Source organism: Apium graveolens, chromosome 11 (genome assembly GCF_009905375.1).
Source record: "Apium graveolens cultivar Ventura chromosome 11, ASM990537v1, whole genome shotgun sequence".
In the NCBI taxonomy this organism is placed as follows: Eukaryota; Viridiplantae; Streptophyta; class Magnoliopsida; order Apiales; family Apiaceae; genus Apium; species Apium graveolens.
In genome coordinates this window covers 2,698,919-2,717,467 of record NC_133657.1, presented here as the reverse complement: position 1 = coordinate 2,717,467, position 18,549 = coordinate 2,698,919, and the positions used below count along the sequence as shown (strand labels likewise).

Here is an 18,549-nt window from a genome sequence, read left to right as displayed (position 1 = left end):
TAAAATTAATGCGATATAGTAAAATAATAAAAACTTTACATAAAATATCATCTATGTGATAAAATATCATGTTGTTAGTGTTCAAATAATGAAAACTTTACATAAAATATCATCTATAATAAAATATCATGTTATTAGCATTCGAATCAGATAATCATGCAATTATAAATTCATAACATAATGGCAGAATAAAACAATTCATAATATCGTCTATATATCATGCTTTCAACTTAGAGTTACAATCAATCCATGTGATTAGGTAAGCTTAATAATCACATGCATTTAACAGGCATTCTTTTCTTCCCCGGAGCAGCACCGTTGATGCCTGATAACTTTATGCGTTTGTTGATGCTGGAGGCGCTCTTTTTTGATAATCATATACTAAGGATTGATGCTGCAGAAGCTCTTCTCTAATAAATCATATACTGAAGTTGCCTAGATTGCATTACTGCAGCGATTTCTGATTGCAAGAATGCGTGTTGATAAACATGTGTGTGACTTAGGATTGTTGCGAACATGTGTCGACACAAGCCTAGGATAAATGGACTTCGGTAATTGAAGTTTCCGTAACATGAGAACATCAACGCAAACAAGGTTATCACGGCGCCAAGTCGACCCTCGACGTCCGAGTAAATTCATGAAGACTAGTCGATAAGTCGCCCGACTAGTCGTAAAAAGTCGACAAAATGTTCATTATACATATAATTACTTGATTTAATAAATAATATATTAGAAAATATTGGTTTTATAATTTAAATCAAAAGTAATAGAATAGTAAGTTCAAAATATGCACGGTACACCACAATTATTGTTATGAAGACAAGTCGGGTTACGAGACTCTTGGGCGACCTTCATTTCAACTAGTCGATGACAAGTCGGGCTTCAAGACCATCGGCGCCTGAGTACCTTCGTGTCGACTAGTCAGCGTGAGTACCTGAGTACCTTCGTCTTCGTGATAAAAATGAACGCAAACACACTTAATCCTGGAAGCTTAAATTACAATAGAGTAGCTTGTCTTGGCTATGGTATCAATTTCTTCCATGCAAGTAAATAACTTTAAAATGTTCTAAACTATAACTTGCACAAGCCTACCTAGCTTTTCTGTTTTCCTTTCTATCCCTCCGTGAAGCAATTAACGAACTTTGTTCATTACATCTACTATATCCCCCGATTCATTCTGTTTATCTTGCAACTTGAAGTGTATGGCATTAACCAACAATTAGGTCCTTGGCTCTGGCACCAGGCCCTTCATGTCATCTGATTGAAAATCTGCAGTACATCTTTCAACTTTCCATTCTCAAAAAACCTTGAACCATAATTGTATAGGATCGTTGATCAGGTCCCAGACCACTGCTCTCCTTGGCGGGGCTTGATTGACTGAAACCTCTGCTCTCCTTGGCGGGGCTTGATTGACTGAAACCTCTGCTCTCCTGTCTCAAGCTTGAGGTGGTTTTACAACACACTGTTCCGGTGCTAGACCCACCTAACCAGCAGATTTTAGAGTTTTCACCTAACCACTGTGAACATAGGCACCACTTAGCTACGCAATCAACATATCCAGGGCGAATACTTTAAATTGATTGACAGAAAAAGAAAAAGAAACTAAAAAAGTATCTTCAACTTTTGGATTCCTTGTCACCTTTACTGTGCCAGAAGCTTCCTTAAAGCCTGTGTACCAGTTCTAATGGTTTCTCCATCTTCCTTTATTTGGAAATTTGGTCATACGAGGAAAAATTGATAACAGTGAAGTGTAAGTACAATTTTTGTAATGAGAGAGAGCAATAAAATTTATTTACATATATCCAACTATCTATAGATAGAGAGAGCTTAGACTATCTATCTACATACAGATAGATGTATTATTGATAGATATATACACACACTCTCATTATGCATCAGTTCTATAGCATCCTGTACGGTGACTATCATTCTTTCCAAGACAATTTTCAAAATTGAAAATTCCTTTGTGGTCAACCGTTTGTTCAATTCACGTAGTGTCCAGTACTTAACAAGCTAATAGAAATCTAGGCAAGCTTTACCATTTAGAGAAATGTGAAGCGAGACATCTCATACTTGTACCCAAACCCAAATGCAGTCAATTTAATCATTTCTCTATTTTGATGTAAACAGATCAGTTTTACTGGATAACTGCTTACAGTAGGGCGGACTGTCCAACAGCATTATGGATCCCAGGAAACATTAGTTTTTTTAAACATTGAGCTGTCATTGATGTAATCAAAAGTAATGCACATGAACAAGGCAATTTGAATACGAGCGCACTCAATTGTCAGCCCTTAATACTGGTTATCAAATCCTTAGATCCCCACAGAACACAAAGTTTTTTTATAAATGGCATGACAACTGGAGAATATGTCTGTACAGATGATTTTAGATAGCCATCTATAGCTGCTTCCTGGTGGCCAGTAAAGGCGAAACGGCAAATCGCCAAAATAAGGCAAATATGAAAAAGAATATGGAAAGCAACTAGAAGTCCACAAACCGGATAAAGAAGAGTGGGGAAATATAAATCAAGTACCGACGCAACTAATTTTGAAACGAAGTTTAATAGATAAACACTTCAAAAACGAGAATCTACTAAGACAAGGGGAAATAAAAGGCATCATAAGGTATACTGGAATTTGGATGGCATCCTAAAACTATCCGCACAATTAACAGAGTAGCCTTTAATACCCTTAAAATTTGCTCGTTTATGGTAAAACGAGATTAAAGGCCATGCGGTGTAAAGTTTGAAAAAAACTTGAAAACAAAGGGCTCATACCTGATACATAAGTGTACATTAGAAGTACCACTTCCAACTGTCAAAATCAGAACAACCAAAGCATATTAAAGACGAGTGGTACCTTCCTCCGAGAGATTGTTCTTGTTAATTGTGCAGAAACACCAAAATCAGCAACCTGGCAGAATAATAGAGTGACACACTAAATAAGCAAATTAGCACTGGGAGTTGCATTATCAACAACATAAATGCATTTATCATAATTGTTGTTGCTCAAGAAAGGCTAATACAGACTTTTTTTCTAAAACATAGATTTAGCTTAACATCACCATTCTCCGTCAATAAAATATAAGCAGCTGGAAAATAAAATAGAGATGCTGTCAAAAAACACTCTGGTGTAAATTCCAGGAAGGAAAAAGTGGTTGTTTCTTCTTAACCAAAAGAATCATCAATAAAATTTTAGGAGTAAATAAAGAAAAAGTTAATTAGTTACAGAAATCTAAGAATAGATACATGTCCTCTTTCACATATTCCTATACAAAACTGGCTTATTATCCTAGCCTCTTAGCTATCAACTGACATACGCTGGACAGGCCGACTTAGAATTCACTGCTGCCTCTTACTGGAGATCGAGTACCAGTGATAATCTTCTCCAGAATACTACTGATGTTTAAATATAGACAAATGAGGATGCTAACCTTTAATATCTCTGTGAAATTTCCCTTCATTATGAAGATATTCAACGGCATGGAGCAAGTCCCGCAAAATGCAAGCCATGGACATTTCATCTAATGGATGATTTGGCTGAATCTGCACAAGAAACATCTGTAGTAGAAGGTGGTTAGCATTACATCTTGTGCTCATACGATATCATATCTCTGAGTACAAAATTAAGCAAAAACAGAACAACAAAGTCTGTATACAAATTAAAAACCCTGCTATAATAAAAAATTCAGAAGTTCACAAGGACCCAAGAAATCTAGAATATAACATAAAAAACAATTAAACGCAAAGCCAAAAACTAGGCACCGCCCAAAATATCCAAGTTTTAAATCGCTTTACGTCTGATAGCAGAGTATATATAATAGCAAGGAATCAGGTCACTAGAAGCTCCATTTATCATGCAGGGCTTTAAACGTGGTTTTCTTATGCACCAATTTAAATATATCATAACTGTACTTTTTAAAAATTTGGCCTTGTCGCAACAGTTCAGAGTTGATAAATTGAACATCAGAAGAAACAACAGTAAAACTCACTGAATCAGCAACTGAGCCACCAGCCATGTATTCCATTATTATCCATACTTTAGGTTGCTGAGATAAGATCCGTAGTACTCTGTAATATAAGGAGACCGCCATTGTGACAAAACTGCAATTTCATGAAAAATGTACATTTTAGTAAGAGTCTACGTAAGAGTCCATCTAATCTGGGATTCCATATAAGATGGTAAGAGTCCATCTAATCTGGGATTCCATATAAGATGGATATGCCTTCTAGATGTCTCCAATTTCATCCTCTCTGTAGAATATAAAGACAAACATCAGGGTTAATAAAACAACAAATGAGACTAAGACAAGTTAAAGGTTTTGCTACCTTAAAATTTCTTGACAAATACAATCAAATAAACAAGAAAAAATAACTCATAGATAAGAAAATATATTAATGGATGGAATCAAATATGCAGTATTTACAGGAAAAAAAACAATAAAAACGTTCATCATAGAAGAAAATTCAACATTCCTACTTCCTGCCAAAATGATTTTGTAGACTTTTAACAGTTTTAAGTTGACCATGTCATATTTTAAATGGACAAGAAAACACAAAACAATTGACCCAATATGGTGCTAAACTTAAGAGAGGTAATAGACTACACCGCAGTGTGCGAAAGTCGCAAACTCACAAAAACTTCAATAAAGGTATGGCGAGGAAAAATGTGAGACGGGAGATACTAAGGTTCTGTTAGGACCTATCCGGTCCTTATATTTGTATATATATATATAAAGAAATGAATTCTTTTATTGATAAATACACACACAACTAGGTGGTATTCGAGAGACCACCACTCTCCACAAACACACATAAGTCAATCTTATTTCTGCCTCTCTCAAACATATAAATGGCTTCCCTATTTATAACCCCAATCTCAACTCACAATCCCTAAATTAAAGCTAAAATATTATTATTCCCACCAAATCCTCCCTTTGAAATCCATAACTGATGCACACACTAATTATTCAGATTCGTAACTGACTTAATATTTATTCTATTTATTATGTTTCCTAACATTACCCACCGCCCAAACTTGAACCTTGTCCTCAAGGTTCAAATGAGAAAATTGTCTCATTCTTTCTTTTTCCTTTTCTTTCTAATCCAGAACCCCTGCCTCTCCGCCAATAATTTTCTAAATTCCTCCCAGTTACAAGAAGGCCGCTGATATTCCCCGCAATAGTCCAAGAACAAAAGATCATTTCTCAAGTATACTACAGCCAACCATACCTTCTTAGTTGGTGTTGAGAGGTTTACTAATTCAAAATAGCTGTCAAAATAACTTTCAGCCTTCAACGACCCACCTTCAAGTTTTAAGCCTTCGAATATTTCAAGTCTTTGTGATAAAGAGTACATGGATGAGCTTGGAGGTGATGAGACATCAAACAAACAAGTCTCTTGTTCTTTGTTGTTGCCACTATTAGAATTTAATGGAGTCTGCCCTAAAACCTCCAATACTGGTGGTTGCTGATGAGACCTTTCATCTTCTTGAAGTTTTCCAAAATCAATTTTTTGAAAATCTGATTTAAGTTCTCTATCATTCGCTTTTACTCCCTTCAGCTTCTCCTCAGTTTCGTGGACCGACTTCTGGGCCTGTTCCAAACCTTGCGAATCCTCACGAGCAGACGAAAATGGTCCAGTAGTCTTGCGACTATAGTTGTCCATTTTGCAAGTATAGCAACCATACCTTCTTTGAGGAAAGAAATGTCATTTTGAAACTTTTCAATATCCAACTTCAAAAATTTTGCTTGCATCTTTACAAAAAAAAAAATTCCCTGGAAGTCGTCGATTCGATTTTCAACTTATTTTGCAGTTGTCGTTGCCCCAAGAACAGAGGTGCTCTGATACCACTGTTAGGACCTGTCCAGGCCCGCTCTTTGGATATATATATAAAAAGAAACGAATTCTTTTATCGATAAACACACGCACACACAACTAGGTGGTATTCGAGAGACCACCCATTCTCCACACACATAAGTCAATCTTATTTCTTCATCCCCCAAACATATAAATGGCTTCCCTATTTATAACCCCAATCTCAACTCACAATCCCTAAATTAAAGCTAAAATATTATTATTCCCACCAAATCCTCCCTTTGAAATCCATAACTGATGCACACACTAATTATTCAGATTCGTAACTGACTTAATATTTATTCTATTTATTATGTTTCCTAACAGGTTCTCTTTTACGGAGGAGGAGAGGCAGATGCAGGTGGGGTTCTGTTTCTGGATTTCTTTCATCAAGGGCAATTTTGTCTTTAGCAAAAACTCGTGAGCTTTTGCAAGTTTTTGTTGATAAAGCACTTTCTTTAACTCACAGATCTTATGCTTAATTGGCATGCTTTTCATAGCGCTGATAAAGAGATTTCGATAAATCCCAACTTCAAAACAATATCAAGGTTGTAGCTAAGCTATACCTTTATCCTATGGATACATAGATTCCAGATTGGTAACATCAAGAGACGTTAGACCTTGTAAGAATTTACTGTACTGACTGCAATGTATGCAATTAAGTGCGTCAAAGTAAGAAACATGATAGTGTGTAGAAATACAAAACAAAGAACAAAGTTGTTTACAATATAGACTCACGCATCTCCAAGATCAATCACTTTTATAGCAACCTCTTTGTTGTGCTCCCTATTAAACCTGAAAGTCAATAAAACTTATTAGCTCGAAGTTCAACTCCTATCCGCAGTTGGTTTTCTTCAGTCGCACTAATTGTTTGTTCACCTCTTCCAGTAAAGGAACAAGTATAGTGGAGATGAGCTGACAACAATACAATAATGAAGACATTGTGGCACTGCTTTCTCCATCAATTGCTTGATGGTGATTTCGGGAATTCTTTTAGTGCATCAACATAATTACGAGAGTGTCCGTGGTAATAGTTGTAGTAACTAGATTGCCACGGTGATAGTTTCATTTAGAAAAGAGCAAGCTTTATAAGTCTGTAAAGTGTAGATAGTTGAGAAATTCGACTATAACTTATAACTCGAGAGTCAGGGAATGACGCATGCATTACGACAGTGTCCATTTCAAATAAAAAATGAATTTGACTTTCCATAAAATGAGAACATCAACGTAAACAAACTTAATCCTCAAACCTTAAATTAAATTGGAGTAGCTTGTCTTGGCTATGGTATCAATTTTTATCATGCGAGTAAATTGTGTCTAAATGTTCTAATCTATAACTTGCACAAACACTACCTATCCTTTCTGTTTTTCTTTCTATCCCTCCGTGAAGCAATTAACGAACTTACTTTGTCCATTACATCTCCGATATCTCCTATATCCCCTGATTCATTCTTCTTATTTTGCAACTTAATGTGGATGGCGTTAACCAATAATTTGGTCCTTGGCTCAGGCACTAGACTCTTCAATGTCATCTGATTGAAATACTGCAGTGCATCCTTTAACTTACCATTCTCAAAAAGACCGTGAACCATAATTGTATAGGATCGTTGATCAGGTCCCAGACCACTCCGCTCCATCTCAACCCAAGTTGATTTCACTCTTTCTTCATTACCCCATTCCATAAAAAGTCTCAGCAACAAATTAAAAACATCGCTTGTCATCTTGCAGCCATTTCTCTCCATCCTCTCCAATATTGGTTGAACATCTTCAGGCTTCTTCGTTGAGCTCAACAAATAACCATAAGTTCTATCATTCGGCGTACAGCTCCCTCCTTTCTGTTCCATATCATCTAAAAGCTCATAAACCTTTTCCATTCGACCAATCTTGCATATATGCTTTATAAGCGAATTGTAGGTCGCTACATCCGGAAAACAATCTCGATCATTCATTTCTTTAAAAATCTCAATCGCTTCAGGAATCCTCTTCTTAAAACACAAACCATCAATAATACAATTACATATCGCCACATCAGGGTCACAACCCTTCTCCCACATTGCTCTAAACAACTTAACCGCAGTACTCAACTTCCCCGCTTTACTCAACGAGTTAATAAAAATCCCATACGTAAACTTATCCGGCTTACATTTAGACGTAACAATATCATTCCAAAACCTCTTCGCCTCACGTAAACTACCCAAAACACACCATCCATTCAACACAATATTCCTCGTCTTAATATCCATCTTAAACTCCTTCTGCTTACTATGAAACAAAAACTCCGCAGCCTCCACATGCTTATACCGACACAACGCCAACAACAAAGTCTGAAACGCAACCAAGTCGAGTCTCAAACCAAACTGCACCCTCCTATAAAAAAACTCAGTCGCTTCCTCCACTCTATGTGCTGCAGCATACCTATTAACCACAACCCGGTACGTAATTTCATTGAAAACCCCCTTTTTTCTCTTAGACATTTCATCAAGCACCTGGTGGACCTCATCAAATCTCTTCAATTTACCTAGCACATCAAGAATCTGATTATACGCGCCGCTACCCGGCACATAATCTCTCCCATCTTCACCTCTAGAGACCCAAATGAAGAATGCATAGGCGGCTTTCCAATCGGAACGGTGTCGTTTTAGCACATTGAGCACCAAGTCCTCTGTTAAAGAGATATGGCACTGGTTTAAAGCTCTCTCGATTTCGTAAACATTTTGGTTTGCTTTTGTTTGGAGAATTGTTTGAATTTTGATTGCTTGATTGTCCAAGTGCCCAGTTGAACTAGTACTGTCACATTGAGTGATACGACGTCGTATTTGGAATTGAGATTTTGGTGGGATGAGAATGTGAGGGCTGTGTTTTGTGAATTGGGTTGATCTCAGTATTACTAAACTTAGTGATCGAAACTTCATTCTCAGTTTTCTGTTAGGGCGTGGTGTGTTCTCAGTTCTGCAAATTGTATGCGAAAAAAATCGGGCTTTTTTTTTAAAATTTTGTAGACTACGGGTAGAGATGCCCACCGGGCCCAGCTTTCACCGGGCCTTACCGGACTTTGACCGGACAGGGCTTTTTGGACTTTGACTTTGACCGGACCGGGCTGGACCGGGCTTTCTGGAAATGTCAAAACCCGTTTGAGCCCTCGAGACGGGCCTAACCGGGCATTTTTTCGGGCCGGATCGGATCGAGCCGGGTTTTTATCTAATTTAAATCGGATCTTGTATTATTAGAGATTCCAAAGAATACATATGTTAGCGACTAGATCATCGTAAAAATGTATTAGTTTACATAGATCATCGTAAAAATGTATTAGTTTACATGGAATATTTTAGGAAAACATTACTTCGTTGAAAACATTTAAGTTCGGCAAAAAACAAACATGTTTATATAATATATTTTATCATTGTTATGATAACAATGATAACAATGATATTCAAATATTCATGACAATGATATTCAAATATATATAGTGTACTTATTATATCTTCTTTCATTATTTATGCAACGAATTATATAGATAATATTATTAATCACAAATATGTAAATATATATGTGTTTAAAGTATTATTTATAATTATAGTAAATGTGAATTTATAAATATATAAGAAAATATATTAGAATAATCAGATTATGTTATTCCTAGTGAACTAACAATGAGATTTACAGAAGGGGGTTGAATGTAAATCTCAAAACTTTTTCAAGTTTTGAGCAGTTTCAAAGGTTGTGTGTTTAAAATAAACAAGTGTGTGAATTTCTTTAAGCTAATACAGACAGATATATATATTCAAGCACAAAAGTACAGAACACAACAGACCTTAAAAACTTTTCTGGTGGATTTGTTGTTCCACCAGAGATGGTATTTCAGAAAATCTGTGATTCAAGAAGTTGATCAAGCTGCATCCTAGTACAAACTAGATAATTTTTCTCAAGATTTTTCTAAACAGCTCTGGAAAAATTATATTCTAATTACTAGCTGCTACTTGGTTTATATAACACCAAGTTTACAAGTGAAGACAAAGATAAAAAGTACAATAATAAAATAAGTTCTCCACTTGTTTCTTCTCCATTTTACTCCAGTGCATTGTTAACTATTGCCTCTTTATACTAGAGTAGAACGGCTACTTTTTCTGATGTTCCTGAAATAGGCTACCACATCTCAGTTGTCTCTGTCAACCCATGTGCCTCTGTTTGTAGGTACAACTATCACTTGTCAACTGCTATTTAACAGAACATCCGTTGAAGCCTTCATCCGTTGATGGCTTTATCCGTTGATGTGTTAGCAGTTGAAGCTCTATCCGTTGATGCACTCATCCGTTGAAGGATGTTATCCGTTGAAGTTTTAGAGACATCCGTTGAAGCTTTGTTTCTCATCCGTTGAAGGTTTTTAAGTTATCCGTTGACACCATTTCATTTATACAAAATTACAAGGCATGAAATATTTACAATTGACCTTCCTATCTGCATATCCTTTAGTAGTCAACATGACTTATAATTTCCCTCAACATTTAAGAATTATATCTCAAATTCAGAGACTGGAATGTGCTACAACACTAGACTTATTTCTAAGTAAAGCTACACCATCAACGGATAGCCAAAGTGGTCTTATCCATTGAGGCTACAAACACTAGATTTCTACTTAAGTGTTTTGTTAAACATATCATCAAACTAATGCACATATATTCCTAATAATCTCCCCCTATTTATGTCTATAAGAATTGTAGACATAAATTCAAGGTTAACTTGATGATAACAAAACACTTAACAAATATATGAACTGAAACTAAGTAGAAATTTAAAAGTGCTGCAAAAGTGTATGTACTAGAAGGTAATTGAAGATTTACAGTGTTTCCAAGGGTGCTCCTCTAGCCCGAGCAAATCATCTTTTTCTTCTTTGATCCCTGGTTTTCTTTCCTAGCCCTTTGTCATTTTCCTCAATTTGGAGTTGGAGTTGTCTGAAGAATTCAGCTTCATCTTCATCACTGATATCCAACTTAGATTGCATTTCTTTGAGAGTTTCATTGCTGGCAATCTTGAGTTGGTCTTCAAGTCTGAAAAATCTTCTGACTCCTTTATCATCTCTGAATTCCATCAACCAATGAGGTGATTTGTGAATTGTAGTTCCCCTTTCTTGAATGAGTAAGGTTCTGGGCAAAGCATTGGGCTCCCTCCAAGTTTTCCTTATGTTGGCAATCTTGTTGAGAATTTCAGTCTTGGCAGTCCTGGTAAAGCCAGAATCCTTTTGTATGGCTGAGAAGACTCTGATCAAGGTAGAGTAGCCTTCATTCAGAATCCTGTAGAGAGGCCATGTTCTTTCCCCAGCTCCTTTGTATCTGAACACCAATCTCTCTGGTAGCTGTCTGTAAGCAACAATTCCCCTTACATCCTCCAGCTCATCCAGATAGAGTTCAATGTCTGAAATTTCTTTTATGTCACAGATGTGAACATAATCATCTTTAGAAATTGGTGGCTTAGGGTTAGGTTTATGTTTTTGAGTGAATTTCTTAGAGTTTAGGGGAGGTGTAGATTTGGATTTTCTTTTCTGTTTCTTTGGTAGTGGAAGAGTGGTTAAAAAGGTAGGCAAATTGATGGTGTCCCAATCAATAGATTCCTCTTTTGGGATGATTGGTTCACCATGGATGTTTATAGTGGGATCAGCAACAAAGGGTTCAGGTATGGAAGGTAGAGATTTAGTTTCTTCAGTGTTGCCTTCACTCCTTCTATGTGCCTTGGCCTTTCTTCTGTTTCCCTTCTGCCATTCCTCTTTTTCCTCCATACTTTCACCAAATATACTCCCAAAAACCTCATCTAAGTTTGCAATCTTGTCTTCACCCCTGACTTCAATTCCTTTCTCATTTTCAACTAGACTTGACTTTAGCTTTTGTTCAAGCTTTGCTTGTGCTCTTTTGTCAGCCTTGAGTTTTTCAGCTTCTTTCTTTAACCTTTTGGTTTCTTCCCTCTTGGCTATTGAGAATTTGGAATGTCCTTGCATCACACATATGCTCTTTCCCTCTCTAAAGATAATAGCCATGTTTCTCCTTACTGCCTCATCCATGGTCTCCTTGTGTTTTATGATGCTTGTACCCAAAACTTTGTCTTCATCAGGTTTTGGAAGAGGAAAGTCCACTTCTTTCATCTGAGCAAAGTCTAGAGGGTTCTTTGTGGAGTCCTTGCTGGATCTGGTGTTGGGCTTGAGAACCATAGGTTTTAGATTCTTGAAAGAAGTCTCTCCAACCTTATTTCTCCTTTCTGGCTTGTGCTCCATATTGATTGGTTCAACCTTTGTGCTATGTTTCACAGATATTGATTTATCTTGTGTTGAGCCAAACAGCTGTTGCATCCTTTCATCAATTCTCCTCCTTTGCTCTTTCACCTGAATTTCAGCTGCTGCTAGCTGGATTAAATCAATTCCATCAGGCTTTCCTTTGATTTGAATGATTGGAGAAGTAGTGATGGCAGGAACTAGCACTTTAGATATTTGGATTTTTGTAGATGGCTCTCCTTCCCCTTCCCTTTTACTCTCCCCCTTTTTGTTATCATCAAGGAGAGGGGTCAAGCCCTGTGCTTTTGCCAGCTGCATAAGTAGATTTGTTTGAGATTGTTGGTTGTGAAGAATGGTGGCCACAGAATCTTCAATAACTTGAACTCTGTCTTCCAATTTGGCCAGCCTCTTTTCAGTATGTGATTCCTTTTTCAATCTCAACAAAATGTCCTGCATTGTACTAAAGGGCATGACTGAATCCAATTTTTCAGAATTGTAGGATTTCAAGTCAGCAATATCCTTTCTGAGTTCATCCACACTCAGATTCTGTCTTACTTGCTGCAACTTCATGAGATGCAGTGAATCCAAGTGAGCTGTAAGGATAGCCTTTGTACCAGCATGAGAAGTTTTCTGAATGGCCTGTTTGATAGTACTGATTTGTTTGACTAAGGAGACATTGAATTGCCCTGTTGTAGACTCCTTTGTGAAGGCCCATTCAGGTAGATTTGGAATAGAACTAGGGCCTTCATCTCCCCCTAAGTTCATGCTTCCATCAGAAGAAACAAAGTCATCATCATCAGAATTTACTCCAAATTCTTCAAATGACTCACCAGCTGTTGAAGGCATCTTGTTAATAGTAGTTTTGTCCCTTTGAAGAGATGCTGTTGTATGTACTAGATGTAGTGTCTTTTCTGCCTCCACATTGCCCTGTGCAGCCAATACTTGATAGGCCGAAACAGGATGAGTAAAAGTGTCAGCATCCAAGGAAATGTTATCAATTACAGCTTTGTAATGTTGCTGAAATTGTCTTTTCTTTTCAGCATCATTCACAATCATTGACTCACTAGCAATGGCTGGATCCATCCTTATATCTGTTGTACCTGCCTTTCTCTCATTTTCTCTATGTTCTTGCATCAGGGGCTCCCCCTGGCTCACACAACTCACTCCCTCACCTTCACCTACTAAGGTGATACTCCTCTCACTTTCTTTTGCCATGCTGGAAGAAATAGCATGCATATTTGAGCTCTCAGTCTCTCCTTTTGCCTGGGAGCAACCCAGCCTCTCACTCAAATTGTCACTCCCTTCCCTCAGTCCTAGAAGTGATTGTACAGTAATCAAGTCTTCTACACTTGGAATTGTTTCAGTTGTGTGTGTAGAGACTATCAACGGATGAGGAATAGCCGTTGAAGGTGAAACTGATGGTATCAACGGATAACTGCTGTTAAGCTTATCCGTTGAAGAACAACCACTTGTCAACGGATGAGTGATATCCGTTGAAGAAGGAAAAGAAGTAGAAATTGAAAGTGATATAACTGTTGAATCTGTGTAGATTGATATGAGTTTTGGTGACACAGATCCTTCAATTACATCTGAAAGAATTTGTGGGTGATCCAACAAATCATCTAAAAGATGATGATCACCTGTATTTGAGTGGGGCTCCTCCCTGAGTTGTAAAGAGGGAGAATCAGGAATTGATGGGAATAACATATCCATATCTAGAGATGGTGAAGAAGTGTGTGGTGATTGATGTGTGTTAATTGTGAGAGAATGGGGCTGTGACTCCATATTTGTTGGAGCCACACCAAACTGAGTTTGAGAATGCATAGATACAGATGGATGTATATGTGCAGTGTGTGCACCCTGTGTAGAAGATTGGGTTCTAGCTCTCTTTCTTCTAATAAAGGCTTTTGTTGGTGAGTGTTTGGCTTTAGTGTCCCTCCCTCGTTTGTGTGTTCCTGGTTGGGAACTATTTTCAATAGTTACATCCTTTTGGGAGGATGCAGCTAGGGATATGCTAGTAACCTTTTCAACCACCACAGCTTTTTGAGAAACTGTGGCTTGGCTAACTTGGGAAGCACTTTTCTCTCCTTCCTTATCCTGGGGGTTTCTTTGATGTTCACCCCTCCCCTCACCTCTCACACCCTGTTCACTTCCCTCAGGGTTAATGGTAGGTATTACAACTGTTGTCTTTTGAGAAACAACAGAGGTGGTTTTCTTTGTCTTTGATTTTGAAAGTTTAGTTTTGGTGACCTTGGTAGGAATCTGTTGGGGCATTGTCACAGATTCAATGGCCACACTAGAAGATAAAGAAATAGAGGGGTTGGAAGAAGTAGGAGTTGTAGAAGCAATTACCTCACCTACCTGTGGTGCATTCATGATTGGTAAATATACCAATGGCACACTGCTGTTGAGATCCATTCTCAATAAGTCTGCAAGAACTCTTTTCTCTTGTGCCCAGCACTTGAGTTTATTATTCTCATTCGTAATGACCAAACCTTCAGCAACATGGTTAGCCAATAACATAAAGAATCTAGCATAATAGATGTTATTAGGTCTATTAGCTCTGATACCAATTGTTATTCCTAGTGAACTAACAATGAGATTTACAGAAGGGGGGTTGAATGTAAATCTCAAAACTTTTTCAAGTTTTGAGCAGTTTCAAAGGTTGTGTGTTTAAAATAAACAAGTGTGTAAATTGCTTTAAGCTAATACAGACAGATATATATATTCAAGCACAAAAGTACAGAACACAACAGACCTTAAAAACTTTTCTGGTGGATTTGTTGTTCCACCAGAGATGGTATTTCAGAAAATCTGTGATTCAAGAAGTTGATCACAGCTGCATCCTAGTACAAACTAGATAATTTTTCTCAAGATTTTTCTAAACAGCTCTGGAAAAATTCTATTCTAATTACTAGCTGCTACTTGGTTTATATAACACCAAGTTTACAAGTGAAGACAAAGATAAAAAGTACAATAATAAAATAAGTTCTCCACTTGTTTCTTCTCCATTTTACTCCAGTGCATTGTTGACTATTGCCTCTTTATACTAGAGTAGAACGGCTGCTTTTTCTGATGTTCCTGAAATAGGCTATCACATCTCAGTTGTCTCTGTCAACCCATGTGCCTCTGTTTGTAGGTACAACTACCACTTGTCAACTGCTATTTAACAGAACATCCGTTGAAGCCTTCATCCGTTGATGGCTTTATCCGTTGATGTGTTAGCAGTTGAAGCTCTATCCGTTGATGCACTCATCCGTTGAAGGATGTTATCCGTTGAAGCTTTAGAGACATCCGTTGAAGCTTTGTTTCTCATCCGTTGAAGGTTTTTAAGTTATCCGTTGACACCATTTCATTTATACAAAATTACAAGGCATGAAATATTTACAATTGACCTTCCTATCTGCATATCCTTTAGTAGTCAACATGACTTATAATTTCCCTCAACATTTAAGAATTATATCTCAAATTCAGAGACTGAAATGTGCTACAACACTAGACTTATTTCTAAGTAAAGCTACACCATCAACGGATAGCCAAAGTGGTCTTATCCGTTGAGGCTACAAACACTAGATTTCTACTTAAGTGTTTTGTTAAACATATCATCAAACTAATGCACATATATTTCTAACAGATTATAACCGGGTTTTTTCGTGCTTTTAATCAGGCCGGGCCGGGCCGAAGTCCGGGCTTTTAACCGGGCCGAGTCGGGCCGGGCTTTGCGTAAAAATATAGGGTCCGTCGAGGCCCGAAGTCCGGGCCGGGACCGGACCGGGCCGGGCTTTGACCGGATCGGGCCGGGCCAGATTTTCGGGCCCGGGCTTTTTGTGCATCTCTAACTACGGGTAACCTTTCAATACCGGCTTATAAATTTCGGTGTCACGTCAAAAGTTATTTTTAAAAGTTATGTTAGCTATCATAATTTTTAAAATTTTTGTATATTTTTATATTTTTTATTAAAAATATATTTGTTTCATTTATATTTTATTATTTTATTATTTTTAATTTTATTTTTGTTCTTTAGTAATAAAATAATTTATATAGTACAAGAATTGTGTAAAATTTAGTGTTGATTGGTTGAAATTGTAGTTGAATTTGAAAATAGTGTAATGGGATGAAGTGCTCTAACCCACGGTTTTCTAAAATTTACTTATTTTATTTTTTTAAAAATTTTATATATTTATTTTAGAATTTGTTTAATGTACGTATATTGTTACTTGTGATGTTTGTATTTATACTATTAATATTTTTTATAGTTTATTACAATATTGTTTTAACAAATATGCACATATTAAAAAATATATGAATGTTGAATTTAATTACTTTTTTGTCATGTATATTATATAGTTGTATATAGTAAAATATTAAATCATATTACAGTTATATCATTACATCATATTTTAGTGTTCGAGGACTGGTAGAACAATCCTTTTATATTTATGAATGGTTGAACCTCTGATCATATTCCATCTAAAATCGTATTCGGAAATTGTATCGTATTCTCATGTTTAAATAGTATTAGAACAATGTGATCATTTTTTATTCACGATTGTATTAAGAATTTTTTTAATTGATATTAGAGGTTTTATTTTTTCTAATAATCTATAATAAAATTAGTGAGCTAAGGATGCATGGGTTTATCATTTTTCTATACTTTTTAATTATATTTCCAAAATCCAAAAACGCATTGATAAATCCTAAAATATTAAAAATTATTAAATTACAACTCACTTTTTAATATTTTTGGTTTCACCGATTCTCAAATCAAGGGTTTAATTTGGGTTTTAAAATAATAAAATATTTTTAGATATGAATAAAATGTGAACAAAACACCCCTTGTAATAAAATTTTAAACTTGAAAATATAACACTATGGAACTTCATCTTCTGTTTTAAAATGACATTTATGATCTGCCAAATAATGACATTTGAGATCTTTTTTCCATATTTTAAACTTGTTATCATAGATCGTGTTTAAGCGAAAGCAACGGTTTTAGTATAAACCAAGGAGACAACGATGAGGGAAAGCTACAGCCCCGTCTAAGCATATATTAGTGAGCTATGGATGCATAGGTTGAATATATTTTTATACTTTCTAATTTAATATTAGTTCTCTCTGATATTTTTATAATTTATTTGTATCAACAACAACTAGCAAACGTCGAAGAAACTTGTGATTCATGAAAATATAATTAAATAACTAAAAAGTAGACGATAAACAGGATCGTGGAAGTTGTTTTGTTTTTTAAAATTTAGGTTTAAAAATATGAACATTTTGGACTGTTTGGCCATCACTAAATAAATGGCTTATTAACTTATAAACTCGTAAGTATTTATTGATGACTGTTTGTCGACCCAACTTATTAGTTGAATTTATAACTTATAAGCTGATAACTTGAATGTTAATAATGACGTATTTTTTCTCAGCTTATTTTAATTTTTAATTTTTTTATTAATTTTAGTTTTTAAATTTATTTTTTTAAATGCTAAGTTAATTTAAAAGTCATGAATTAAGATAATAATATTTAAAAAATATTTATTTTAGTTCATTTAATTTTAAAAAAATTATGACTTATAAGTAAAATTAACTAAACACTTAACTAACTTATAAGTATTATATACTTATCACTTTTAAGCCACTTATTAATTTTAAGTCATAAGTTATTTATTTTAAAATTTCCCAAACGGGCACTATTACTTCACTTCATACTTAAAGTTTAAAAATATGTACATTTTATCATGACTTCACACTTAATTTAAGTTGCTCTTTTCGTCCAAATAAGTTCTTAACATATGAAACATAGAGTTCGGGTTCGGCACGTATCGTAAGACTCTCATCTATTATAGATTCATAACTAACTTTTAATTTTTTTTTAATAAAAGTTTAAATATTTAACTTTGATTCGGAAGAAAAAAGTATTTAAAATAATTTATGTAACTATAGTAAATTAGAAAGTCTATTTCAAATGTTAGGAATTTATTGAGACGGTGAATTATGATATTATAGAATTATGTACTAAGTATGAAATATTGTGCCCGTTTGGGAAATCTTAAGATAAATAACTTATGACTTAAAATGAATAAGTGAGTAATAAGTGATAAGTTAATAAATACTTATAAGTTATATAAGTGTTTGAATAATTTAACTTATAAGTCAGAATTGTTTTTATTTAAATGAATTAAAATAAATAATTTTTATATATAATTATCTTAATTCTTATATTTTAAGATATATTAACATTAAAAAAATATTCTAAAATTAAAATTGATAAAAAAACGAAAAATCAAAAATAAGTTGTGAAAAAATACGTCCTTACCAACATTCAACTTATCAGCTTATAAGTTGAAAGGGTCACAAATTATAAGCTGGGTCGAACACTCGTCAATAAGCTGTTACGGACTTATAAGTCAATAAGTCCACTTAACGGAATTGTCAT

The 18,549-nt window shown here is 35.4% G+C and overlaps 1 protein-coding gene across 11 annotated transcripts; it reads right to left on the bottom strand.

Moving 5' to 3' along the window:
* Positions 1 to 223: 223 nt before the first annotated feature.
* Positions 224 to 8,860, bottom strand: LOC141697168 (putative pentatricopeptide repeat-containing protein At3g15200). 11 transcript variants are annotated; one of them, XM_074501423.1, is made up of 7 exons: positions 7,211 to 8,860; positions 6,596 to 6,652; positions 3,994 to 4,105; positions 3,436 to 3,562; positions 1,640 to 2,915; positions 1,421 to 1,517; positions 224 to 1,384 (listed from the first exon to the last, which is right to left on the bottom strand). In XM_074501423.1, the coding sequence occupies exons 1-5, from the start codon at positions 8,767 to 8,769 to the stop codon at positions 2,908 to 2,910; spliced, it is 1,863 nt and encodes a 620-aa protein (XP_074357524.1). In that variant the 5' UTR covers positions 8,770 to 8,860; the 3' UTR covers positions 224 to 1,384; positions 1,421 to 1,517; positions 1,640 to 2,907. The 11 variants fall into 11 exon arrangements, with proteins under 11 accessions (XP_074357524.1, XP_074357523.1, XP_074357522.1 ...); XM_074501422.1 differs by having other exon boundaries at positions 227 to 1,517; positions 1,640 to 1,701; positions 2,780 to 2,915; XM_074501421.1 differs by having other exon boundaries at positions 230 to 1,517.
* Positions 8,861 to 18,549: the final 9,689 nt, after the last annotated feature.

Bases quoted from the DNA above. Each gene is read 5' to 3' on its own strand.
- LOC141697168 (XM_074501423.1), bottom strand. From the start codon at position 8,769: ATGAAGTTTCGATCACTAAGTTTAGTAATACTGAGATCAACCCAATTC. The intron at 6,653-7,210 runs GTAGTGTTTGTG...ATTGACTTTCAG, and splicing joins AAGAAAAACAGAAAGGATAG to GTTTAATAGGGAGCACAACA. The intron at 4,106-6,595 runs GTGAGTCTATAT...ATGAAATTGCAG, and splicing joins GTGATTGATCTTGGAGATGC to TTTTGTCACAATGGCGGTCT.